General features: G+C 46.2%; 1 protein-coding gene across 1 annotated transcript in view; it reads left to right on the plus strand.

The window, feature by feature from the left end:
- The window catches only part of GREB1 (growth regulating estrogen receptor binding 1), a 144,848-nt gene that overhangs the window by 58,687 nt on the left and 63,678 nt on the right, over window positions 1-22,483 (plus strand). The window contains exon 2 of the mRNA XM_068563969.1: window positions 18,038-18,218. Coding sequence (XP_068420070.1) covers window positions 18,062-18,218 — 157 coding nt within the window. The 5' untranslated portion in view covers window positions 18,038-18,061. The remainder of the gene's footprint in view (window positions 1-18,037; window positions 18,219-22,483) is intronic.

The raw sequence follows: 22,483 nt of genomic DNA on the forward strand, positions 1-22,483 counted from the left end.
TTTCATCATGGTGATGCCAATAAAAGCTACCATTTTTGAGCACCGATTGGGTGCTAGACAGTGTAAAAGCGTGCTTTATGGTCCTTGTGTCATTTAAGCCTTCCAACAATCTTATGATATAGGTATTATTATCCTCATTTTGCTGAGAAAATAGGCTCTGGAAAATTAAGTCACTCAGATACCCAGTGTGTATGTAAGGTAGGCATCTGGCAAATGTTGAGTGAGTGAATGCATGATTACTCCAAGCTAATGGAGGGGAAAAGCAGCGGCGAGAGAACATGGCCAGTATGAGCCCAAAACTTGAGATTGTGTACCACCCCGTTATTCATTGTTTGCAATTTTTAAGCTCCAAATTTGAGTAGCAGTGAGGGAGGCGAGAGGATTTCAATGTAGGCAAATAACATAAGACATGGATGAGGGAATAAGTTTGTGATCAGCAAAAGATCAGCTTGACCGGGACAAAAAAAAAAAAAAAAAGAGGAGGAAAAACACTGAAGTGTCAGCCACTGTGCTAAATACTTCACTACATTATCTTATTTGAAACTCACAAAACCCCTTTGAAGTAAGCCTTGTTAATCTCCATTTATGGGGGAGGAAACGAACTCAGAGAGTTCAGGAGCTGCCTGAGGTCACACAGCAACAGGCCGGTGAGGGGCCGGGATGGGAACCCAGGCACCAGCTCCATAGCTGCTTCCCCATAAACAAAAGCCAGGAATGGAGATTTCATTAATTATGCTTGAATTTTATTTTGTATTTGATGGAGAGAAAAAACCCGTATGATATACACATTTCTTTTATACTGACAAAACCCAGCAACTGGCTCTACCCCGGGGAGAGACTCCAGTTCGGTCAGTGCAGGGAAAAGGCCAAGCAGCTGATGAAAGTTCTGGGGTTGCCAGAAAGAATGAGCTTGGCGTGACTGGTGTGCAATTCAGTGGTGGTGACCAAATTTTCCAAACCAGAATCGGCATGCCATGCTCTTTGTTTTCCCCCCAACCCCGCCCCACCCCAAGTATCAGAGGAACTCCTGCAAATGTAGTTGGGATGCAGAAATACAGTCATATGGTCAGTTCTGATATAATGAGACATATGTTTCTAAAAATCACTGAATCATGAAAAATCGCGCAATAAAAACCACAGCATTTGTGGGAAAGATGGGATTACAGGCACAGGACTCAAAAAAACTTCATCAATGACGTATTGAAAAAAAAAAAAAGGTAAACGCCTGATAGAAAAGGGAAGCACAGTTTTACATATGAGAAATGGTTAAGAAATACACAAATGGTGCAATAAATATGGAACTTTACCTAGAAGTGCAAGATAAATAGAGTTTTGTGTGGAAATGGGCATTGGAAGGGTTGCAGCTGTGAGTTACTGTGAAGTAGAGGAAGGAGGGAGATGTGGAATCATATGGAAAGTTCTAACACCAGCTGTGGATGGGCGTGGCTCGTAATACATGCAGAGCTTGGAGGTGGCTGGTAGGTGTTTGAGGTGTGTGGTTTTGTGTATTCCTAAGCAGCTCACTTCAGCCGGGCACCTTTTTTCTGCATTCACCTTAGTGTTTCTTGCAGAGGAAATCACACCTAAGGGCACACAAAATTCACAAAATATTAATCCGTTGGTACAGATTTGTGGTTTAAAAACAAGTATCATAGCAGAACTGACTGTATGTAGGACAACATAGCAGAATATGCAAACTCTTACATATCAAAATGTGTGTGGCTTCCATACCTGTAGCTTTTCCACTCAGCTCTCTAGTTAGGGTCCCTACTAGAGACTAAATGTATGTGTCCCTCCCAAATTCACATGTTGAAACCTATCCTCCAATGTGATGGTATTGGGAGGTGGGGCCTTTGGGAGGTGATTAGGTCATGAGGGTGGAGCCCTCAGGAATGAGATTAGTGCCCTTTTATTTATTTGTTTTTATTTTTGGCTGCACTGGGTCTTCCTTGCTGCGAAGGCTTTCTCCAGTTGTGGCGAGCGGGCACTACTCTTCGTTGCGGTGTGCGGGCTTCTCATCGCGGTGGCTTCTCTTGTTGCGGAGCACGGGCTCTAGGTGCATGGGCTTCAGTAGTTGCAGCGTGTGGGCTCAGTAGTTGCGGCACACGGGCCCTAGAGCACGCGGCCTTCAGTAGTTGTGGCACGCGGGCTCAGTAGTTGCGGCACACAGGCTTAGTTGCTCTGCGGCATGTGGGATCTTCCCAGACCAGGGATCGAACCCGTGTACCCTGCACTGGCAGGTGGATTCTTAACCACTGCACCACCGGGGAAGTCTGGATTAGTGCCCTTTTAAAAGAGACCCCAGAGAGCTCTCTTGTCCCTTCTGCCACAGGAGAAGATGGTCCATCTGTGAACCAAGAAATGGGCTCTCACCAGATACCAGATCTGCTGGCACCTTGGTCTTGGACTTCCCAGCCTCCAGAACTGGAGAAATAAATGTTTGCTGTCTGAGCCATGCCGTCTGTGGTATTTTTGTTACAGCAGCCTGAGTGGACTAAGACTGTCCGTCAGCTCTAAACCAGAGGACGGATGGGGGCATCTCTAAGAGCTCTTCCTCTGTGATTTTTGGGCCTCTCAGTGAATGGACTCGGTGACACAGTGTGTCTCCCCCTAGTCTCTCAGAGGATAATAATTAGAGTTTTTAAAAAAATTCTTTATGTATCCTTGTTTTTTTTCTCAGGTTGCTTTAGTATCTTTCCTTCTCCTGGATGTTCTTGTCATGCTTCAGTCCTTCTTCAGATGCCAGGTGACCCTTGGATTTTCATGTGGGTTTAAGAAAGAGACAGTCGGCTGGGAGTTTTGTGTCCATAGGTGTTGCATTTTGGGTGCTCAGGACAGCATCAGCTCGTATTTTGGAGCCCTCTAAATGCCAGACTGTGCCTATGTTAGTGGCCCTAGTTCTTCTCTGTTGATTCAATTTAATTGATTTCATGTGTTTTGCCAGTGGTGCACACCTGAGTCCTGGAACGCTGCACGTGGCCGTCGGGTGGGAGGTGGAGGGGTCAAATGCTCTGTACACAATATTTCAAAGAAGTCCCCTGTTTTCAACTAACACATGCCAGAGGCCCGAGTCTGGGTTTCTGTAGGGCCGACTGGCTTCCTCTAGTTACTTGCCTTGTATTAGCCACAAGTCCTCTCTTTAGTCTGGCTTCTGGAGTTTCGTTAAACCTGAACAAAGACAGAAGTGCTCACGTCTGTTTAGGGAAGTCAGGTCCATCACACAACAGAAGAGATGTATGAACTAGGTTTTGAAGTATGAATAGGAGTTCATATCATGAATGAGGGGTAAGGGCTTCCCAGGCAGACAGAACACACAGCCTGCACAAAGCACCGGAGGCATGAGCAATCGGCATCGGGCAGTACCAGCCCCTCACAGTCTGTACAAGTAAAGGAGACCTAAAGTGATCTGAAAAACTCTCAGGGAAACATTTTGTAAAAGCCAAGGCCTATTTGTTTGTTAATGGTGGTTATCACAGTCTCCAGGACACTTTGTTGGACAGGTAGAGAGTTTTTGCTTTTTGAAGGTAATCACTTCAAGCCTTTGTGGTCACAGAGAAAAAGCCAACACAGCTGGCTGCTGGTACAGTGAATCTGTCCATGCTTGTCACATCATGTAAGGTGGAAGGGACTTGGCCGAGGGGTGGGTGGGGGAGAACAGCATTTGATATGGAACAGAAGAGAAGGAGACAGATATATATGGCAAGGAGATATATTGGCATTGAGCATAGATTTGCAGATGTAAATTCAGCAGGAAGACTCACACCAGAAACACCATCAGAGCTGCCACTGGGGCGAGCTCTCTCTCCTGTGCAGGCACCCCAATGTTATTTTCACATCCGAAGCCTATTTTGACAGCAATGGGAAAGCACGGTCAGTTCAGAGGTATTGTAATACAGGCCTGATGAAGGCAGTTCTTTCTTTGCTCATTTTCTCCTCGTGATGATGATAATTTATGGCAATTTAAAATTAGCAAACTATGGAAAAGATTAAAGAAGCATTAAAAAATCTTGAATTCTTTCACTTAGAGGCAACCACTGTAGACATTTTTTTTTCAATCTCTCTTAAGCATTTTATTTATTTATGTACAGGCCGAAAGCTTAGCAATGATAATAGTTGTTACTATTATCATGGCCTATATAGTAAGTATTATATATGTGCCATTCAGTGTTCCGAGTACCCTCTGCATATTCATTCATGGAATCCACACAACAACACTAAGAAACAGGTACTTTTATCCCTTTTATCAGATCGGGGAAACTGAGGCACATAAAGGTTAGGTAAGTTGCTCAGGGTAAAATGTCCAGTAACTCAGGATTCAAACCCAAGCCTGGGCCAGACCCAGGATATATCTCTCTTGATGGATCCCTATATAATAAGATATCATTTATCAATACATTGTATTACATGTATGTGTATACATGTATTCCTCTCTTTATATTTCTATAACAAGTTAAAATCTTTTTCTTGCTGCATGTTGTACCCTAAGGATATCCATATGGTTTAAAAACTTCATGCACAAAGCCACATGCATGTGGATATCAGAGGCTGCATTAAACCTCCCTTTCCTGTTGGACATGTCTGGGGTGTCCAGTTTCCCACCATTACAGACAGTGCTCTGAGTGGTGGACGGTGGTAGGCACTCCATGCAGGGTCACCCCCTCTCCAGTCCCCAAGCGTCCTCAGACCTGAGGTGCCCCCGCCCGGCCGTGAGTGAAGCCACGCCAGGCTTTGCTTCGACTCCTGCAGCCTCATTCAAGCAGAGCCACCAGGGGGCGCGGCCCTGCCCGTCTGTGAAGGCCTGGGGGCAGGTGGGGTCTCCACTTGCCTTGCTAGGGAGATGGGGCTCAGCCTGGGGAGGAGTAGGTCCGAGACATGGGGCTCTTACTTCCACCGCATGGTGGTTTTGAGGACGGGGCCTCGAAACAGCTGAGAACTCTCCTTGCTGACTGGGGCACCAACAAGAATAATCCAGTCCTTTGGGCTTTGGCGCGAAAGGCAGATGACATGGATCCCCCTGGGTCCTATCCATGTCCTCTTGGCGGGCAAATAAAAGACCGTGGAAAGAAGATGAAAATCAAAGTTAGAGGTATTTAGCACAAAAGAAGGGGGCTCCCATGATTTCTTGTCTTCCCTTTTTCAGTTAGGATTTGAGCAGGATTCCTGGATTTCCAAATGTTAGTTGCAACAGGGATGTGTAGGAAGGTCCGGACAAGAGCTGGTGTTTTCATGATTTCCAGCGTAGTGGAAATGACTTAAATACAATAAGTTTAAGAACGAGCCACTGTGACCCTCAGGGGACTTCTCCTGGCCGGGTTGTGTTCCTCGCTATTCACGGAGGCGGTTGTTTGGAGGGGCACGTGCTTCTCGGGGTCAGTGCCACACCTGCGGTCCTCCCGTGGCCAAGCGGGCTGCCCGATTCCCATGGCAAAGCCCGTGCTCTTCCCTGACCCTTTGTTCTCTGCTCAAGAGGACACGGTTCCAGGCCAAGTACAGAACTTTCATGTTTAAAAAGACTCGGTTTAACTGCTGGTGGTTAGACCGACAGATTGGTATGTACCTGCATGGTGAGTACTTTGACCCAGTAAAACACTTCAGCTCTAAGAAGATGGAAAACCATGGCATTTGCCATCTGACCCAGCAGGAGCCTGGGGCAGAGGGAGCTCAGCTTGGAAAGTCTGCTGCTGGCTTGTTTTTTTTTTTTTTTTTTCCCTCTTGGTTGTTGTTGTAGCCTCGGGAGCAGATACTGCCTTTGAAACCTTTCCCCTGGCTGGCTTGACTGCCTCTGCCTCCCAGGGCAGGGGCCAGGGAGCCAGGGTGTCAGGCTGACCGAGCGCTTGGCACTGTTCTTGGGGGCATTAAGGGCTCCCCGCACGATCAAAGGCACAGCCCGGGAGGCAGGGGCTCAGCAAGCGCTCGCCCTTCACTAGGCTCAGCCTGCTCCTGGCTGGTTGGTTTCTGGCTGCCTGAAATGACCAGCTTCTTGTAAGGTACGGTGTGTTCGACGTGGGGAGCGGAGCACCGGCTTTGGGGGGTTGGAGAGGTTGGCGTTGGCGTTTTGGCTGATGATAGAGACGGCACTGGCCCGTGTCAAGCGGAATAATGGCAAAGCATTTGCCTTTTCAGTAAGCCGACTGAATCCACCTAATGAACTCATTTCCTGATTTTGCTGTTGAAAATGGTATCTAAATGGGTTAGAATTAATTAGTTTTGCACAAGGTAGACACCAAGCAGCGGCGAGTCTAGTTATAAATGATGTGCTAAGGAAATACTCTCTGGATCCTGCCTGGTGGGTTCTGGAGAGAAGTTTTTCCATGGTTTCTTCTTCCCTGAGAATCTTCCCTGGCTTTATTCAGAAGCTGCTTCTCTCCCATTCAGTTCTCCCTGCAACTGGGGGTGGGGACATCGCGTTTGCTTTGTCGTTCCATTCCAGAGAGCTGAAGGAGGGTCCCAGAGGAAGGCTCCATCTGACCTTGTGTGGACAGATGTCTGGGTGGCGTGGTGCTCTGGCGGCTGAGACAGGACAGTCCCGGTGAGAGAGACAAGCAGATTAGATAGCAGTCAAGCCCTTAGCCTGGCTTTTGGTCATCAAACAGCACCTGTGGAGTTTATGAGTTCCTCCAGGGAAAATCGCAGAAATCTACATTAGAATGCTGTTTCCTGCCAGGAGGACCTCAAAGAGTTTGTAGGAGACCATCCTGCCGTCTGGATGCGTTTATGGCCACATCGTATATTCGGGGCTGACTCTTCCTCCTCCCCTAGAGCATCACAGCCATTCCTCATACGCGAGGGCCCACCGTGCCGCGGGAGGTACAGGAGGAGGTTGGAAATGCAGTCTTGAGAGGGCTTTGCTTTGCTTTTGTTTTGTTTTCCGAAACTGTGGTCTCACAAGAAATAAATCACCATACTTGTGTGTCGGCTGAAGGATTCTTTTTTTTTTTTTTTGGCTGTGTTGGGTCTTCGTTTCTGTGCGAGGGCTTTCTCTAGTTGCGGCGAGCGGGGGCCACTCTTCATCGCTGTGCACGGGCCCCTCACTGTTGCGGCCTCTCTTGTTGCAGAGCACAGGCTCCAGACGCGCAGGCTCAGTAGTTGTGGCTCACGGGCCTAGTTGCTCCGCGGCATGTGGGATCTTCCCAGACCAGGGCTTGAACCCGTATCCCCTACATTGGCAGGCAGATTCTCAACCACTGCGCCACCAGGGAAGCCCCGGCTGAAGGATTCTTAACTTTTGCTGTAGGGATGTGGGAGAAGGAAGGAACAGGGGTTAGTGGCAGCTCAGATCTGAGCTGGAATTTGGGGCATTGATGGTTACCTTCCGGGAGGCCCTGAGGTCAGCAGGGATTCCGGGGGAGGGCTGTCTCCGGAGAGGGACAGGTGAGAGGGTCTGAGGACCACAGGTGTGTTTTGGATGTGATTCAGAACGGAGGCAGATGGCAAAGGGAGGGGAAGAGAGGCCTGACGGCGGCTGTGGATGGGTCTTCTCTTTCATGGACTTGAACTCCGGCTTTGACTCCAGGGCATGGACGCTTTCTTCTCTGCCCTTGGTCACCTCTCCAGGCGAGGCTGAGAGGAGACAGAGGACAAAGACAAGTGGGTACCAGCCCCATTTTGCACGTAGCTCAGCAGATGCTTGTGAGGGAACAGATCGCAAGCAAGGGGATGGCTGGAGGGTCCTGAACACCTGGCGCCCTGGGCTCCTCAGACCTCCCGCGGCCCCTGTCCTTCTGCATTGCGATGGTGACACCACCAACTTCCTCCTCTTTCTAAAGCCCAGTCTCCCCTCTTCCTCAGCCTCCACATGAGCCAGTCTTTGTGTCCTCCTTGAGTCTCAGTGTATTGCAATATTCTCCTATATTCCTCCTTAGGAAGCCTAGGTAATCTCTCTCACAGTCTGATCCAGCCAGCTTAAAGTCCTTGCCTGACTCTACAGGGTTAAATCTGAGTGTGTGTTCACAGGGCTTAGTCTAGACTGGCCCTCATCACCCTCCTATACCCGCCCCCGCCCCCTACCATGCTCCAGCATCTGGAAGGACCTGTGTTCCCCAATCACACGTGGGTGTCCCCCCCGGGTCAAGCCTGGGTGTGTTGCCCACCTCCTGCCCGAATGCCCTTTCTTATATTCAGCTGGCAAACCTGTGCTTATCCCCCAGATTCAGCTTTTCTGGGAGTTACCCTGAGATTGACTTGAGATAGAACCTTCCATGCCCATCTCTGTTTCCTTTCGAGCTGCCCTCTTGCCTAAATCCCTGCTAAGGCAACGGTCACACTGCCTTGTTTACCTGCACTTCCTCCCTACCCGTGAGTTTCTCCAGGTCAGGGACTCTGTGTCTTTCACTTTCACCCTTAGCTCCAAGTAGGAATGAAATATGACTGCCATGTATCCAAATTAGACTATTTAAGCATTTAACTTTAGGGCAAAACCATGAATCTAAGGGGAAGGCTCACTGTTTCTCGTGAAGCAGAGAACAGGCTCGGCGTTGTCGATTTGTGGCTTAGGACAGACCTGGCTGTCTGAACTTGGTTCTGAGACCTTGAAGGCCTCCAGCTGTGTCTTCTCTTTGAGCCTGGGGTGGCCCGGGTGGAGGGCGAGTGGGGTCTCTGGCTGCCTGGGGGTAATGAGCAGAGTCAATGGCTGATCCTTTGCCAGATCTGCTCCAAAGAAACTGTTCTGGGCTCCGTGGAGAATGAGTGAGCTTGGTTGCTCCATCCAGCAGTTCAAGCTCTGGAGGAGGCGGGGGAAACGCAGACACACTCTGTGTGGCTTTAGCGGGAGAAACCCGGAGCCCAGTGAGGTGTGTGCAGAGTGCTGGGGGTGGAGGAGAGGAAGCCATGAACGCTGGCCGCAGTGTGAGCCCAGGGAAGAACAGGCACAAACAGGGCCCATGGGGTAGCAGAGTGTTCATGAGGAAAGAACAGAAGTGCACATCTTGAACTTTGATGCTCACGGGAAGGGCTCCCCTCTGACCCTGCTTGGGATGGAAAACAATCAGGTGAGTTCAGGTAGTACCTGGGGCAGGGAGGCATTAGCTAATACACTTTCTGGAACTGTAACAGTGATGGCATCCTGGGGTCTGAAATGAAAACCTCAGATGCGTCTGCTTGGTACACCTGGGGCTTCTGAGTCTCCATGTGATGCTTTCACACAGGACCACGCTTCGTTTCTTTGCCGTCCTCACTATAACCTTGAACAGGTGGTCTCCCTCTCCCTTTCCGTCTCCCTCTGCCTCCTTTTAGGAGTTATCCGGGACCTGCAGTATTTATGGGAAATAAAGAATTGACTAGCATAGTTTCTGTTGTCAAGTGGCTTCAAGTCTTGAGAGGAAGGGGGATAAGCAGTGTGGAAATGCCATCTACTTGCATAGGCACATTGCAATTGGTGTACCCCTAAAGGAAGCAAGTTTAATTATTGCTATCGGAGTACAGTGAATCAAGTTAAGATCTCTGGTTAGCATCTAGAAATTAGAATTAGGAGCAGTTAATTCCAATTTAAGAGAGAAAACTAGAATTTATTAACACCTACTATGTGCCAACAACTCTATATATGTTAGTTCATTTAGCCCTCATTACAACTCTGGGAGGTGGTTCGTATTATCCTCATTTTACAAATGAAGAAATGGAGGTTCAGAGAGGTTAGGTAACTTGCCCAAGGCCACACAGCTCAAAAGAAGCATAGTCATAAATGAAGCCCCTGGTGGCCTTATTCCAAAGTACATGCTTTTTACTATCCAGCAGGCAGATTATGAACGCTTTTGCGTTTGAAAAGTTGTTTGAAGTTGGTAAAGTCCAACTTTACTGAGGGGTTTATTATCTTATAACTCAAAGGGACCTGCAGGGCCCTCTCTGAGAGTCCTGCTGGTTTTGATCTAAGTCGACACCATGGCTGAGAACCCAAGAGCTTTTCCCCCAGCACATTGCTGGCCTCAGTCTCCACACACAGAGGGACCCAGCCAACGATGTGCGCCTCTGGATGTCTGGAGGAAACTGGATGAGGGTGAGGATCCCTCTACGGGTTAACAGAGATCCCTCTGGGGAAGGGAGAGAGCCGGCTCTGATGGGTGAGCAGCAGGGGGAGGTGGTAGCTTTATTTTTATGAGCAGAATGACCAGTGTGCAGCAGCCAGGGATACACAGAGCTGGGTGTCATCCTTAGGAAGTGAGTTCCAGCCATTCCAGGAACCAATAACTGTTGTTGACAGGTGCGAGCTCTGGGCTTAAGCAGAGGTGCCTCGTTACTTGACTGACAAAAGGCAAAGTTGAAAGGTGCTCAGAAAGGAACAGGCAAATCTTTGTGGACCCAGAGTTTAGCTGGACACAGAGCTCTTCAGGGTTCCCAGTAAGTGTCAGTGAGCTTTTTAAGTGAAATGGATTTTCTGTCTCTTGGGCAAAACTTTTGATGTTCTTTTTTTTTTTGCCACACTGCGCGGCTTGTGGGATCTTTGTTCCCCGACCAGGGATGGAACCTGTGCCCCCTGCAGTGGAAGCGCGGAGTCCTAACCACTGGACGGCCAGGGTATTCCCCAAAACTTTTGATAGTCTATTCTTTAAAAAAAAGAAAGGAAAAGGAAAAAGGTCACTTCAAGGAGAGGCTGGAACGAGAATGTTTTTCTTTGAAAGGGCTGGAGTCTAGTTTAATCCCTGCTTTAATCTCCAGGAAAGGGCCATTCGGGCTGTCAGAGAGGTGGACACTGTCCAGGCCCTGGCTGGCCGGCCCGCTGATTACTTGTTTGTTCTGCCTGTGTCTTGAAGCAGCACTGAGCCTGCTCGCCCTTCTCCCTCGGGGAGACCTGTCTTCAGGTAGCATTCTTAGAATGCTCTTGGGTTTCTTTGTCTGGCTAGAAATGTGTCTTTTTAAATGGGGCTTTTCAGCTGCTGATGCTGTGTTTTCTTGTCATGGCAGCCCCCCTCTTGGTAAAGTACCACTAAGGAAGAACCTAAGGCAGTCCTCTTCTAATCAAAAGTTTTGGCATGGCTGGACAAGTGGACACCATTAAAAAAACAAAAACAAAAACAAGAACTTTAAAAAATGCTCCCTTTTCTGAAGTCACCGACGTCATTGAAAGCAAAGATTCCCTTGCTTTGGGCCATCATTCGACATTCTAAAATTGTCCCAAATGTGAGACCTTGCACAAGTCACTTAATCTCATCCTGCCTCAGTTTCCTAATGTATAAAATGAGAACCATGCTATGTGCATTTTAGGGCCATGGTGAAGATGGAATAAATGATAAATGTAAACTAAGAAAGGTGTCTGCACAAAGTGGCCCTAGTAAGTGATGACTATTATTTTGATTATTACTTAAAATGTTCTTGGGGTTTCTGTTGCTAAAGGAAATAATAAAGATGTGAAGACAATAAATGCTTTTAAATGTCTTTTCACCTGCAAAATGAAGACAATAGTACTTTTGTCACAGAACTGCTGGCGCAAAAGAGATACTAAACAAATATTGGTTTTCTTATTCTTTCATTCAAACTCGGGTTGCCCCTCGTATATATGTATATATCTGTCTGTTGATTTATAAATTGCATACGTGGACTGCAGTATATCCTGTATATTATTTACATTATAAAACATACACTGAAAAATAATATAATGATTAGGTAAAATAGATATGAACAGAGGTTTTTATATTTTCTTTTTTTGTTCACTTTGGTTGTAATGCTGTACTATGTATGTAAGTACTATAATCGGGACTTTATAAGGTCGGTCATGGGGTTCAGTGAGTATAGGTAGAACCCTCTCCTATGAATAATTGCAGGGTTTTATGGGCTCCCAGAGTACCAACGAGAACACAGCCTGGAAGGATGTCCAGTTTTGGATGTGTGTGCATGCTTAAGTGTCGTGAGACCGACTCTCCAGTGCTAGCCTCTAGAAGTTTTGAGGAATGCCATAGCATTCTGTAAAACTGGGAAATGTCTTGACACGACTGGAAAAAAACACTAGAAGGTAATGGTAATACAAGTTTATAACCTTTAAACTGAGGATGTCTGAGATTTTTCAATTCTGCTAGTTCAAACTTCTTAAATACTACTTTTCATGGAAGAGATTCTTGGAGATGGGCTTTTAATTCCAGACCAGGCACCAGCTGTGTGTCATTAGACAGGTCTCCCAACCTCCCTGAGCCTTAGTTTCTTCATCTGTAAAATAGGGATACAAGTAGGGAGAGAAATAATGACCAGAAAGGATTGTTGCTAGGATTAAATTCAGTGATGCTTGTGGAGATGCTTAGCAGGGTGGCCTGCCTTTGCTGTAGGTCTGTAGTTCACCAAGATCTTCAGTTGCTCTCCTACTGAGGTGCTGTGCAATGCCCATCATCCATTATAAAAATGGATATACATAAAGCCTGCATTTCACTAATTTTTAAAAATGTAACCTTCAGCTTTTAATAAACGTAAAAATGCACACAGTCTAAAAAGTTAAATGTTATAAACTTTAAACTGAAAACCAGTGATCTCCTTCTCACCTATTTCCACTCCAATTCCTGCTACGTAGAGGCAACCATCTCTTAATTCTTTTTCTTTAATTTTCTGGAATTAACCTCTTTATTTACAAATGTAATAACTGATGTTGCGCTTTCTTGATTATTCCTGGACCATCTTTTCATTCTTACCATGGAATGAGAATTGAGGGTTCTCACACCTCTTTCCTCCTCCCTGCCAAACACATGTGTGTACCCACCTTTTTCCTTTCCCCATCCTCCAAAATAGTTATAGGCACACCTTGGAGATATTGCAGGTTCAGTTCTAGGCCACTGCAATAAAAAAGTGAATCACATGAATTTTTTGGTTCCTTAGTGCATATAAATGTTATGTTTATACTGTAGTCTATTAAGTGTGCAATAGCATTGTGTCTAAAACAATGTATGTACCCCAATTAAAAAGTACTTTATTGCTAAAAAATGCGAACCATCATCTGAGCCTTCAGTGAGTCATAATATTTTTGCTGGCGGAGGGTTGGAAATATAGTGAGAATTACCAACATGTGACACAGAGACAGGAAGTGAGCAAAGGCTGTTTTCATTTTTATTTCTTTATTGAAGTATAGTTAATGTACAATGTTGTTTCAAGTGTACAGCAAAGTGATTCAGTTATACGTATTTATATATATCTATTCTTTTCAGATTCTTTTCCATCATAGGTTATTACGAGATATTGACTAGAGTTCCCTGTGCTCTGCAGTAGGTCCTTTTTATTTGTCTCTTTTATATACAGTAGTGTGTGTATGTTAATCCCAAGCTCCTAATTTATCTCCACCAGGCCTCCTGCCTCCGGGTCTTCCCTCCAATTTTGTTCCAAACATCCCTGTCCAGCTGACCTGCTTAAAACATCACCTTTATCAACATAAATCCCTAGTTCTGAAGCTTCAGGGCTGTTGCCTACTAAAACAATGTCTAATTTTTACCCTCAGTTTTGGTTTTTTTCCTATCATGGTGCCACCTTTACTACTCATCAAGTGCACTTATTCTCTTTTTCTAGAGCATGTGTGTATTCGTGGAGCTTTCCTGCCTGTGTACCCTCCTGTTTCTTTCCCAAATGCGAGTCCCAGTTTTTGGCCAAAAATATCCTACTCTTCCTTTTTGGCCCACTTTGGGTACCAGCCCCTTTGGACCGCCTGAGTTCTCACTGATTCTCCCCAAGACCCCTGCCCCGACCTTACGTTGTAGGAATTATGGACTATAGCACTTTTTGTCCCTTGTCACTTACGATTTGAAGTTCTTATCTTTTCACATGCCTGTTCAGATTTAGCTAGAAATGAATGGTCATGCACTGACTACCAGGTGCTCTGCTAGGCACTTTCACACTCTGTGTCTTCTGCTCTCTGTGATGACCAGTGAGTCCTCCAAAGAGCCCATTTTACAGATGAGAATACCGAGGCCCGGTGAGCCACACATGCTCTCTTCGTCTACTATACCAGGCTCCTGTGCATTAAGGTGAAGCCCGTGGTTTGACTGTCGTCGCTGCGGTGATGGGCACTGCTTCAGATTCTGTGGTTGGAGAGCATCACACACCAGCATTGGGAGGGGCTGGGCCAGGCCTTGGAAGGCAGGCAGCAGAGTGTGACGTGTCAGGGTGGGAAAGGAATCCCCGCAGTTTGCAGACTTGAGTAACTGCAACGGGAGACGAGCAAAGAGGCCGTTCCCAGGGAGCGAGTGGTAGAACCCAGTCCCGGGAGGTCACAGGTGTCGCCCTGGATCCACGAGGCTTTGGGGAGGAGTTTGGCTTTGGTGTTTGACCCTGAGCGAGGCTGTCCTCTCTCTGGCTCTTTAGTTCCCCGTGTGACAGTTGTGGGATCCTAGCACGCCAGCGAGCCCCAGCTGGGCCTCCATCTCAGCCTGCTCTGTCTGCCCTCTGAGCCCTAACTCCTCACTGGCAGGTGGTCTTGTCTGTGAGCTGGTGCACTGCCAGGTGTAGGTAGGAATTTTCCACACCATTCGATTGTGGTCCAGTAGGACTAACAACAAGCGCCAGAGCCTTGTCGTACGATTCTCAGTTTCCTTCCCCATCCTCAGTTACCAGCATTTACTTAGGATTTCAAGTGCCTCATGAGATCGGGAGTGGGGTCATTGTCTCTCTCACTATTTGCTTCTAGGCATTAAAGCTTTGATGTTTGCTTAGGGTTGTAAAATACAATTTCCATTTTTTTGAGTGTGAGCATTCTTCTATCTATGCCCTTGTCCCTTCTGTGTTTCTCCTTCCCTCCTTCCCTCTTTCCCTCCCCTTCCCCTTCTCCTTCCCCCCACCCCCAATTCTATTTTCTTTCAACAAGAGTTCTTTCAGGTTACTTATCATCTCTGAGACTTGGATTTGCCATCCTTATGATGGGCTTCATAATATCCCTCACGCGGCTACCAAGTGTATTGAGCAAGGTTCCTGGCACACGGGAGCCGGACGATATTAGTTTTCTTTCTTCCTCTTGACTGCTCTGTCCACACCAGGCATTGCTCTGCCTTAACCGCTGGAGTCCTCTGGGCTCAGGGTGCCCATCAGCTGCCAGGTGAGCGGCCCAGGACCTTGGGAAGGGAGGGTCTGGATGCCCTGAGCATTTCTTTCAACCACTGAGCATCATTCTTCAGGGACTCCAGGTAAAATGGGCCAGAAGTAAAGCTGCTTTCTGTGTGCGTTAAGCTCTTCAGACAAAGATCTATAGAAACAGGAGGCATTCGTGATGTTATTAATTGGCGGCAGCTTTCCATGGACCACCCTGAATGGAAACGGACACAGGCGTCCCCACATGTGGCCCGTAATCCCTCATTTATGTACTGAAGGAGGCTGCGGGTCAAGAGAAAAGGCAGAGGGCCCGGGAGCCTCTTCTGACTCAGGCTATTAGGTGGCTCCAGCCGCTCCCCTCTCCCTTTCAGGAGCGCTTTCTTTTTGTTTGGGCTAATTCCTGAAGCAATCCTCCCACCAGCTCATTTCCCCAGGCTGTAAGCAGGGGCTGACCGAGGGGAGGCCCTGTGCTCAGGAGTTATTGCCCCAAGCAGGAAGTGTTTAATGGTTTCCATTTACTTTTAGTTGGAAGAAGGAAGCCTGAACCTTCTGAACCTTTCTGACAACAGAAGGCAGAAAATCAACCTGATGACACCGGCCCATTTTACCCTCAGGAGGGAAACCAGAGCTCCTTAGGGCACCAACGGTCCCATCTTGAAATTGCTTAGCCACCTACAGAACAAGGACAAGGGGAATTTCTTATATACATCTTAAGTCAAAGTGATGTGTAAGGAGGTGCCTGGGATGTGAAGCCAGTCTCACAACTTGGGTGACCGAGTGTGTGTGTGTCACTGTAATGAAGCAGGAAGCCAGTGTCCTGTGGTCATGTCGAGGATGGCATTTGTGCTATTTTTGTTTTTTTTTTTTGGCTGCGCCATGCAACTTGCAGGATCTTAGTTCCCCGACCAGGGATTGAACCTGGGCCCCCTACAGTGGAAGCGTGGAGTCCTAACCTCTGGACCACCAGGGAATTCCCCACCTTGTGCTATTTTGAAGTCAAATGCCACTTTGGGCATTAATAGTAGAGGAGGCATGAAATATATGAGGATGTAGAAAAGTTGAATAGTCTACTTTCATACCTTGAAGAGAGTTTAATCTTTTCTCATATGACAGCATATTTGTAAAAATCCATCTGGCACCTGTCAAAAAGAAACCCTTAACAAATTTTAAAAGTAGAGTTTTTAAACGCCACAGTCGTGATTATGCAATACAAATTAGAAATAAATAAATAATATAAGGCTAATCCTTCTTCCTCCCAAATTCTGACTATTTAGAAATTAAACCTACTCAAAAGGGAGATCATAAACTGTCTAAAAAGAGATGGAAAGGGGAACACGTCACACTAGACCTAGGGGCCACAGCACAAGAGGTACCCAGAGGAAAATGTATAGCCCTAAATATCTTCGTTATCAAAGCAGTAAGATGGAAAATAAAGATGATGATAAAGTAGTCATTTTAAGAAGTTTGGTAAAAGTACAACAAATTAAACCAAAAGGAAATAGAAAAAGGGAGATCTAAACAAAAAACGAAATGAAATAGAAAATAAACAGCAAACGTTAGGAAGGAATATACATTTAAATGCCAGTTCTTAGGAAGCACTAAATATAGGGATTTAACAAGTATGTCTGATCCCAGAGAAATGTCTTAGCAAATACCTGAACCTTCGCTCAATGGAATGCGATGCAGCCATTAAAATGGTTCTAACAGCATTTGTAAGAGGTTTGGGTGAGATGTTCATGTCAGATGAAAAGAGCAGAATCAAAAATTGTATCATAAAGGGATTAGAACCATGTGGAATACAGTCTCCCAGCTCCCTCCTGCCCCCCAGAGAATTAAGTCTGGAAAGAATGCATCAAAGTGTCAGAGAGAATGGAGTCCTGACGCGTGCTTAACACAGAGGAGTGGTAAAGACGTTGCGCTAACGGAAGGAAGGACCACATACTGTATGATTCTGTTAATATGTCTATAGACATAAAGTAAATCAGTGGCTGCCTATGGCTGGAGGATTGGGGACTTAGGGGTGACGGCCAAAGGGTATGAGATTTCTTTCGGGGGTGATGACAGATGTTCTAAAATCAATTGTGTGATGGTTGTGCCACATGGGAATATACTAAAAACCACTGAGTTGTACCTTTTTTTAAAAAATTGAGGCATAGTTGATTTACCATGTATTAGTTTCTGGTGTACAGCAAAGTGATTCAGTTATACATATATATCTTCTTTTTTGTATTCTTTTCCATTATAGGTTATTACAAGATATAGGATGTAGTTCCCTATGCTATACAGTAGGACCTTGTTGTTTATCTCTTTTACATATAGTGGATGAATGGGGTGTTATGTGAATTAGATCTTAAGCTGCTACCAAAAAAAAAAAAAATCACAGTGGTTATCTTGGGGGATGGACATAGTGATTTTCCTCCTGCTTTTCCACCCTCTTCTGTAATTTCCAGATTTCCAGATGTAATTCTGCATCACTTGTCTAATAGAAACATAATAAACTAAAAACATTTTAGAGGAAGTGTTCACAATTGGCCTTTTAGCAGAGGAGGCAATGAGGGGATATCTGCTTGCTAGCCTTCCTCCTGAGAAGGTGAGGGGAGACCGAGTCCCGTAATCCTGAAATTGGGGACTGGTTGTCATGGGTCGCTGCATTGTCAGCCGCCGTCACACACATAAAGTGGCGCAGGGCTATTCTTCTTCAAGTCAAGGAAAAGAAAGCGTCATTTGTCTGGGGTCTCTCAAAAAGCAGGATCACCACTCAGGGAAAAGCTGGGGGGGTCTGTGAAACCTGCAGATGACTAAGAGCCAGTTTCTAGTAAAATCTCCTAAGAGGTGTCAGGCTCTGCTCTCTGAGTGCTATATTAGAGAAAGCTGTTACTTATATAACTTCCTGTAATTGCCCGGCAGGAGCTGTAGCTGAGAGCTGCCTGCTCCTCGTCTTGGCTGAGCGGGGGATACGCGGCCCTCTCCCCTCCTCGCAGTGGGGATCCTTTCTGCCTTTGGGCTTCATGCTCGGGGTCAGGCTTTTTAACTGAAACTGAAATGCCATTTTAAACAGAAGACTGCTTCGCCTCTCTTGGAGATGGGAAACTCTTACGCTGGACAGCTGAAGACCACGCGGTTTGAGGAGGTCCTGCACAACTCCATTGAGGCCTCACTGCGTTCCAACAGCCTGGTACCCAGGCCCGTCTTCTCCCAGTTGTACTTGGAAGCAGAGCAGCAGCTTTCCGCTCTAGAAGGTAGGAGATGCGTTCTTGCCTTTCTCTTACCGTGTGTGAGAATGTTAGCAGTGGCACTGGAAAACTCTTTCCTCTTCTGAGGAAACTGTAGAAACTGTTGGGTCTGGAAGCACAGAATTATTAGGAAAGAGAACGTTGCACGTGCATCCCATCCTTACTTGGCTAAAACGAAAATAAGTTTCAGCCATAAAGTTGCAAGGAATAAAATGATTCATTGGACTAGTAGGAGAAAGAAAGAGCCGTGTTAGCCTGTTCTGAATTGCTTGTTACTTATACTCGTATTAAAAGGTTTGATGGTCTCACTTGGATAAGTAAGACATTTTAACATGCTTTTGACCCTCAGTTATATATTTTTTCTCTTTGTGATTTGGGGCCATATCTTTGCAAAGGAGTGCAGGTAGTTTTTCTTTGTGATAGCAGTTACAGGAGCCCTCTAGAAACTGTTAAAAACCAAGAACAAACCCTTATAGATTTAACATGTGCCGGGAATAAATTATCTTCAGGCATGGGGTTAAATTTAGGGTTTACTTAATTATCCAGAGAATAAACTGGTTGTATTTTTCAATCTTTCCTTTGTATTTTTTGTAGTCATGTATTTTCATGTCAAAGGTAACCCACAGCAATCCAAAGTATGAGAGTTACTGCTAAAGGAAGTTCTTTTTGTCACTTTGTCTTTCACGTGAAGTTACCTGCACGCTGCTCTTAGCTTTTGAAGTGAAAGAGGGCTGTGGTTTAAAACAAAAGTAAACTAATTAACGAAGCATGCAGTATGCCGGGTCCTGTCTTGGGGTGATCATGATATGTGTGTGCGTGCAGGGCGGGGATGGTGGGCTGGGGACGGTTGCACATAAGGGAAAATGAGGCTCAGAGGGCCTCGTGTGATGTCTGATAGTCCCTTTTTCTAGCAGGGAGGCATTCCTTGTGTCACTATTTAAAACGTCCTTACAAAATTAAGCTTGCAAATAGCAATCGCTAAGGACCTAAAGGAACTGGATCTGGGTCTGGGTGAAAGTAGATTGTGATCAAAAGCACGAATTAGGAAGCCCAAGAATTCTCTGGTATTCACGTCGAAAGTACCATGGTTTTCCGGCACAGGAAGCATTACTGTGACATTGGGGGCATTTGAGAAATAACTGGGGGATCTCTTGTAGACTGTGTTTTCAGCTAGCTGAAAGACTTTTGTGAAATACATATTAAATGGTCATCCTTAACTTCTTATAGTATTGAAAGGCTTTGTTGCTAATGATAAATGAACAATATAATGATAAATAATTTAGTACATTCGAATGACACCTTAAAATCAACAAAGTGCTTTTACCTCCACCAGTAATTAAATCCCATGATTTGGGAAGATGGAAGATGGATTTGACGTTTTGAAGGATGTTCACCTGGGGACAGGTGGGGAGAAAGCCCTGGAGTTTCCCAGTCAGCTTTTCCTGGGGTCGAAGCTCTCCATAGACAACCTTTGCTGGCCTCTAAACGGGAGGCTGCATCCCAAACATTGATTCCTTGGGATGCCCTCATCTGCCCTCATCATGTGGCGCTTTCCAGGGACAGCTTGGAGGCTAGTGTGGCCCAGGCCCCCCATGTTGAGTGCCAAAGCCTCCCTGCCAGCTGTCAGCCGGCTTGGTCAGCCCCTCATGTTGGTATGAAAACCAGAGCAGGCCCTCTCTATGATTTTCCCATATGTCTGGCAAACAGCATAGAGGAATCCTCCGAGATTTTGTTTCTCTAGTACTGGGAGGATGGAGGAGGGGGTTGGTGAAAAGGGAGAGACTCTTGTCGATTTGCTAAATGTCACCATCAACCAAGCACTAGGCTTGAGCCTCTGGTTTCTGCATCATAGAATGTGGTGCAGAGGGCTTGTTTTGTCAGTCTGTCTCTCTATCAGGTCTCTTATCTTACTGCTGTCCTTCCTCAGACAGTAACATTAAGGATGCTTTTAATGACCAGGATGCTGGTACCCCAAACACCCCTTGATCTGTTAACATTTTCTGTATTTGTGAGGGCGATTCAGAGGGCCCTTGTTACTTTGTTCTACGAATTAGGGGTATTACCCCCTCCTTCTAGGGGAGAAATCTTTTACATGTTATTTTTTTTTTTAAAGGAAGGCCAACCAAACAAAACAAATACAAACCCAGTATTTGGGGATAAGTATTTATTTATTAAACAAGATGCAGGTAAATTCCTGTAATCCCACCCACTCAGAATGTCATACGGTTTCTTCTCATGGAAAGAAAACAAAATTTACTCTAAACATTAAAACAAATACCCTCATACTGTATGGGGTGCAGTGCAGCTGTGGAACCTCTGGATTCCTGTGGTTGAGTTTTAAGGTCCTGAGCTCCCAATCCAGTTGGTTTTGTCTCAGGCCATTTTAAAGCTCTCATCCTGCCCGGAGACCTTGGTAAACGGTCTGGTTTAGTCTGGCCCTGGTTAGGAAGTCTCCTTGGGCTTGTTGCTGGCTGAAGGATTCCATCAAAGACCCTGGAATGTCTGATGTAGACCTTTGACCTTTAATCCTGCTTTCTTAGCAGCGACTGGATTTTGAGCCCTTTCTTTGACTTTCAGAGGCTTAAGACCCTCTCCTTTCATTCTTTCGGAGAGTCTGGATTCCTGTTCTTTTTGGTTGAACGGAATAACGTGCAGACATTCCTGTGCGTGCCTCAGAGCTCCGAAGTCCCGGGCTTTCTCTCCCCTTTTCACTCTAATTGTTGGTGCTTTGCTGTCCCCCCCGCCCTGAGCCCCTGGAGCCGAGTCTCTGGCTTACAGACTAGTCTTAATTTGGCAGGCAGCCTTCTAAGCCACGTACTCCATAGACGGCCAAAGGATGGTTTGAGCCCCTGGGGGGACCCGAGCTGCATGGCTGGCACCTGGGGTCTGGGCGTGACTCTACCTTCTGCTAAAACCATCCCTGCCTGCATTTAATGGCAGGAAGGAAGCATCTGAAGCAGGCTCTGGAGTTTATCCCTCCAGCGCCCTTTGTGTTTTTCCTGGGTAATCTTTTTACAGCCTCCCCGTCACCTCTGTGTCCTCTGGTCCTGGAGGGATGGAGACACTAGGAAGTCTTGCTCACTTCCTGCCGTGACCTTCCCAAGGTCATGGGTCTGGGCCAGCCTAAGATGTAAGTTTCTTCTGCCTCTTGTCCTTCCGGCACCTTTAAAATGGTGACCACCCTGAGGTTATGCTCCCAGCACCCTGTATTGATTAAATCACACCTGGAATGTTCTGTGCAACTCTGAGAGCCATATATCCCCACATAAACTGTCACAGCTCAAAGTGACCTTCTATGGCCACCTCATTTTAAAGATGCAGGATCTGACGCACAGAGAGGTTAAGTAACTTTTCTGTGGCCGCACAGACAATGGCAGACCCAAGGACTAAAACTCGAGTTCCCAGATTCCTAGTTGATCTTTTTCTGCTGCACACAATTTCATCATTAACCTAAAGCCACGTAACCCGCTGGATGGATGGAGAGTGTGAGAGCCAACTAAGATGAGAGTAGAAGGAATGGGCAGCAAAGGGGTCAGCACTAGAGGAGGATACAGAGAAACAAAACAGGAAGAAGCAACCGTCTCCTGGCCTAGTGTATCCAAGGATGCTTGTAACGACCCTATTCCATGAGGAAATCTGGATTCTATTTATTAAATGACATTTAAAGATAGGATTTTTTTACCCAAAGAAGTTAAAAGAAGCTAGAAGGAGTTTGTAAATTCATTGATGGGAAACCCTCTTTCTCTAGCAGGCTGGGTAAATAAGATATAACTGTGTGTGCTCACACCAGTTGGGAAGTAGTTTGCCGTGCGAGGCATTCTGCTGGGTGCCTGGGTTACAGAATAAGGGCAGGGCCCACACTCTCCAGGAGCTGAGAGCCTGTGGGGAAGACCAACTCTTTTATTGCTGTGATGAAGGTCACACACAGGGGGAGTGGGATTTTCCTGGCCAATTCCTGGCTCTCCTGGCCGTTTCCACATTTGCCATTGCTCCTAAAATACTATTTCACTTAAAAAAAGTTTCCTAAAGTCTTAAAGTCACTTGGCCTGCTCTGGGATGGCTTTTTTTGGTGAGTGTGGTACGTTCGGGTGTTCGCATTTCTGCTTTGTATACATCCAGTTTTCCCTTGGGGATAAATAACAGCATAGAGCTTCACTCCTCTCTTATTCAATGTAAAGGCTGTTCACACTGGACTTTGGGTTCTAAACCAAGCGATGCAGTTAGTGGCAAGAAGAGCAGCTTGGGCATTGGGTATAACTGGGAACATTCCG

This window comes from Eschrichtius robustus, chromosome 15 (assembly GCF_028021215.1).
Source record: "Eschrichtius robustus isolate mEscRob2 chromosome 15, mEscRob2.pri, whole genome shotgun sequence".
NCBI lineage: Eukaryota > Metazoa > Chordata > Mammalia > Artiodactyla > Eschrichtiidae > Eschrichtius > Eschrichtius robustus.